The sequence below is a fragment of the Pinus tabuliformis genome, chromosome 6 (genome assembly GCF_031772625.1).
Source record: "Pinus tabuliformis cultivar Carrire ecotype Pingquan chromosome 6, CPIR1, whole genome shotgun sequence".
Classification (NCBI taxonomy): domain Eukaryota; kingdom Viridiplantae; phylum Streptophyta; class Pinopsida; order Pinales; family Pinaceae; genus Pinus; species Pinus tabuliformis.
In genome coordinates, this window is record NC_142292.1 from 1,914,778,008 (window position 1) to 1,914,782,779 (window position 4,772).

The window sequence follows — 4,772 nt, forward strand, 5'->3', positions numbered from 1 at the left end:
TATTAAAAAAAAAACTAGGCCACCTCAAAAAAAATCATGCCACTTAGAATTACTTGTTGGTGGTCCTAAAAAAACCCTTACCCTGTTTCCTTAAGTCCTAGAAGTCCCTTAACCTGTTTCTTTATCCAAAAAAAAATCTTAAAAGACTAATGCACTTAGAATTACTGGTTGGTGGTCCTAAAAAAACCCTTAACCTTTTTCCTTAAGTCCTAAAAGTCCCTTAACCTGTTTACTTAAGTCAAAAAAATCTTAAAAGACCGCTAACCTATTTCCTTAAATCCAAAAAATATTATAACATGTTTGCTTAATTCCAAAAAAACCATTCTAACTGGTTTCCTTAAATCCAATAAAAAATTTTTAAAAAATAAGTAAAAATTAATATTAATAATATATATATATATATTTTTTATTTATTTATTTTTTTTTAATTTCAAAAATAGATCTAGTGGCCAAGTGGGCGTATAAATGTTCCTCTCAATAATCAGCAGTCAGGTCTCGGTCTAGAACACGCCGTTGGCTATATATTTACTATTTCTTTACTATTTCTTGGAAGCGACCGGGAAGTTTCTTCGTGGGTTCATGACGTCTCGCTGAAGTAAAGGAACCTTCTAGCTAACATTCTCTGGCCCCTAAATCTAGATATCTCATCTCCAATTCATTGTTCTTGCAATCGTTTCGACTGCTCTCTGTTAGCTTTCTGAGTTCTGTGTTTCGGTTTGTTTCTATTGAATTCTGAGCGTTAAATGGCTTCATACGCGTCTTATTATGGCGGAGGATTCCCTAACCAGGGTTTCGGTCATCCTTCCTGGGATTACAATGCTATGAAGAACATGAAAAAGATCAGCCCTGCCGTGCAGAATCATCTGAAAAGGGTTTATTTGTCGCTTAGCTGTGCCCTCGTAACAGCAGCGATCGGTGTTTATTTGCATCTTCTGTTGAATATTGGAGGGCTCCTCACGGGGCTTGCTTGCATTGGTTCTGTAATCGGGCTCTTATCCGTCCCTACTTCCTCGAACAATGAGGTATGATCTTTAATTCTTTTATTATTTAGCCTTTCTGTTGATTTTTTTTATCCAAATCATGTTCCATATTGAATGATTGGGGTTTCTTGTAGGGTAAGAGAGCTGCGCTGCTCCTGGCAGCTGCTGCGTTCAAGGGAGCTACTCTGGGACCGCTCATCGACGCGGTCATTGATATTGACGCCAGGTAAAAATATCTTAGATCCTTTAGTTTCCCAGCTCAAGTTTAGAGGGTTTTTTGAGATAACAGGTCAACCCGTCAAATTCCCTCCCTTTCTTTCTTCTTGATAATGCAATAAGGGCATCTGGTGTAAAGGTGTGTTTAAATTCAATACACCAGTACATATGAACATAGGATTGATGGATCACCTCTAGCAACCAGTGTTTTAGAATGGATCTGATATATATTGAAAACCTCCTACCTAACCGGTGTTGTAGAATGGACCTCACCTTCCTTCCACTTAGATTAGCAACATCTATTTCAAGATCTGTCTACTTGTAGTAGAAGTTCCATTTTGATGTTGATGTTGCAAAATGCAAGGTTGTGTACCGTGAGTTTCCATATTTGATATCTCAGCCAAGTGTGTAAGTTTAGGATATGCATTCCTCATGTTTTGTAACGGTGAAGAGCATGTGTCCGACTTATTAAAACGATCTGTATTAATGTCCATATTCAATACCCCCTTCACTGTGTTGCCTTGGAACAATGCACTGTTACACAACCAAGAACAAGATATGAAACTGTAGATGGCAACTGAACTTAGGCTTTTAGGATAAATATCCTTCCTCTGCTATCCATAATAAATGGAAGGCCTCTGCTATCCATAAGAAATGGAAGTGCAATTGTCAAACGGTACAAAAGGTTTCAGAATAAGAAATAGTCCTCTGCAATGCACTCTATAAATATATATCTAAGAGGGTTTTCAGATTTAAAAATGGCCCTCCTCTACTTTGCGTAATATTGATATTATTTTGCGCTTTAGTAACCTCAGATTCATTCAAGACACTAAAGCAGCAAGGAATCCACAGCGTGTTATTTATCAATGTTATTATTCTAAAGTCATATATTGTCTCTGAAATACATATCTTCCGAAATTCAGTCATATCTTGTCTATGAAATATATATAATCCGAAACGTCGGTCATGTTGTCTCTGAAATACATATCTTGGGAAATTCACTGGTTACTGGTCCTCATTTTGAGAAGGGTATCAGGGTAAATTGAATTTTCCATGATGCAAGGTTAATATGATACTATACTCAAAGGTGATATGATAATAACATCGTAAAGAATCTAACACATTTACTTTCCCTCACTCTTAAGATGGTATCAGGGTAAATAGGATTTTCCATGATACGATGTTGATCTATATATAGGGTAAATAGGATTTTCCATGATACAATGTTGATCTATATATATGCTCATGAAGATTTTAACACATTTACAACAAGGGAATTGGATGGTATTAAATTATATGGAATTTTCCATGATACATGGTTAATGTGATAGTTTAACACATTATCCCTAAGGGAATTACCTTAGGGATTTGAAATTGATTTGAGGTGCACATAATGATATATTCCTGAAGATTTTAATACATTCACAATCAAGGGGATTTCGAACAGAGGGAATTGGAACTGGATCGGAAGGAATTGAAATTGATCTTGAGAGGAGTATCTCCTCGCAGCAGATTGGACATGATTATATTTATGTTTCAAGTGAATTGGAATTGATTTGAGGTTGAGAGAGTATAACACTCCTCTCAACAGTTCGTACTTGTGAAATATTTACATTTTATGAATGGGATTTTTTGGTTTTTCTTATTTTTTTATTTAAGAAAATACTTATTGTTGTCTTTAGTAATATTATAATCATCCCAATACCCGACCTGTAGGATGGACCGTGCTGAAATTGTTTGTTTCATTTCAAAAATTTTGGCAGTATACTGGTGAGTGCGTTTGTTGGGACCTCTTTGGCCTTCGCATGCTTTTCGGCAGCAGCAATCACAGCCAGGAGGCGGGAATACCTATTTTTGGGAGGATTATTGGGCTCGGGAATCAGCATATTGATGTGGCTGCAACTCGCATCTTCGATCTTTGGTGGTTCTTCGGCGATTTACACATTTGAGGTAAAAACTATTTAAAGTTCTTTGCCTCTGCTAGAACGCACATTAATAAGAATGAAATGATATTTGTGTGAGGGTCCGTAGAATTGCGGAAGGAACGTGCACACTTAGTTGAATTTGCTGAGAAAAACTGGGACACATTGAATTACAAATTTAATCATATTTGCAAAAGGTTATGTAAAATTACAAGAGTTGATTTGTTCGTAGTAGGACAAATCAAGTCATATTTTAAAGGTTACAGTAGTGTTGCAGACGATAAAATACATATATTGAATTACATATCAAATCATTTTTGCAGAAAGGTTTGTAGAATTGCAGAAGATGAACTACACATATTCAATTATAAAAGGATCGGTGGAATTGCAAAATATAGGATTTTCTATATCATATTGATATTACAAATGAAAATTTTAAAAGGCTTGGAATAATTATTGAAGCTTACTTTCTTGCAGATCTACTTCGGTCTGCTAGTTTTCCTTGGGTATATTATATTTGACACACAGATGATCATCGAGAAAGCGGACCATGGAGACTATGATTATTTAAAACATTCACTGGACCTCTTCATTGACTTCGTTGCTGTATTTGTTCGACTGGTGGTCATAATGGTAAGATTTGTAACTTCAAATGCTGTAAATTTCGGTCACTAATTGTGTTATATTTATGATATTAGGTCAAAAAGACACAAGGTATGTCTCTTACTGTTTTCCTAATTTGCAGACAAGGTATGTCTCTTACTGTTTTCCTAATTTGCAGGCAAGGAATGCAGACAATAAACCCAGGGAAGGGAAAAAGAAGAGAAGGGCTTGAACTAGTGATGTAAGGAGGCGTCTTTGGATACAAAAATAGAAGCACTGGTTATTGTCGGCAATATAGGCGTTTAGGTGTTTTCAGTTGTAAATACAACATCTTTTTGAACATTTTGTTTTGTTTGGATATTTCAAATAGTGCTTCCGTAAAATCTTTTAACGATGCTCTTTCTTTTTGTGTATGCTGTTCTATGGACAGATATAAATATAAATAGCCTTTTTCATTAAAAATATTCTAGCCACTGTAAGATTTGGTTGTTTTTATTATATTTAGGAAATTGTAATATAGTTTTTGATGTTTTCAACTTGTATCTACTGGAATTGGTGCAATTACTTCCGCGGATTGATGGGGCAACAATTACATTATGAATTTATAAAAATAATAATATATTTCATTGGATCTTTTTAAAAAAAAGTCAAAAAGTTTTTTAATGGCGGTATAAACTTTTACCAATGTGAATTTCAGTGACCATATGACACCAGAGGGTTTGTCGTCAGGTCCTAAATTGTGGTAGTTGAAAATCATAAATGTACAAACTGTGACGAGCATTTAAGACATTAAGGAGCCTGTCCCTCTATCAATTCAATGGGCTGTTAGAGTTATTGAATTTTTAATTTGGTATCCGTGGTCGTGTCAAATTTTCATGTAAAAAGAATGTGCCAAACTTGCATCACTGTGCCGTCTTTAAAGTTCTATTGGCGGTCCTTTTTTACACCGAAGGTCATCCATTAGGTGACATTGTTACCACTTTCAATACAGAATTTGCAAATATTATTAATAGGAATGGGTAAAGCAAGTCAATTTAACAGCATGTAGTAA

The 4,772-nt window shown here is 35.2% G+C and overlaps 1 protein-coding gene across 1 annotated transcript; it reads left to right on the top strand.

Annotated features, from left to right (window-relative positions):
* Nucleotides 1–549: 549 nt before the first annotated feature.
* Nucleotides 550–4,183, top strand: LOC149266842 (bax inhibitor 1-like). The gene is made up of 5 exons (XM_089431086.1): nucleotides 550–1,022; nucleotides 1,115–1,206; nucleotides 2,960–3,146; nucleotides 3,596–3,751; nucleotides 3,900–4,183. The coding sequence occupies exons 1-5, from the start codon at nucleotides 744–746 to the stop codon at nucleotides 3,951–3,953; spliced, it is 768 nt and encodes a 255-aa protein (XP_089287212.1). The 5' UTR covers nucleotides 550–743; the 3' UTR covers nucleotides 3,954–4,183.
* The last annotated feature ends 589 nt before the right edge of the window (nucleotides 4,184–4,772 follow it).

Bases quoted from the DNA above. Each gene is read 5' to 3' on its own strand.
- LOC149266842 (XM_089431086.1), top strand. From the start codon at position 744: ATGGCTTCATACGCGTCTTATTATGGCGGAGGATTCCCTAACCAGGGT. The intron at 3,147-3,595 runs GTAAAAACTATT...ACTTTCTTGCAG, and splicing joins CGGCGATTTACACATTTGAG to ATCTACTTCGGTCTGCTAGT. The intron at 3,752-3,899 runs GTAAGATTTGTA...CCTAATTTGCAG, and splicing joins TTCGACTGGTGGTCATAATG to GCAAGGAATGCAGACAATAA.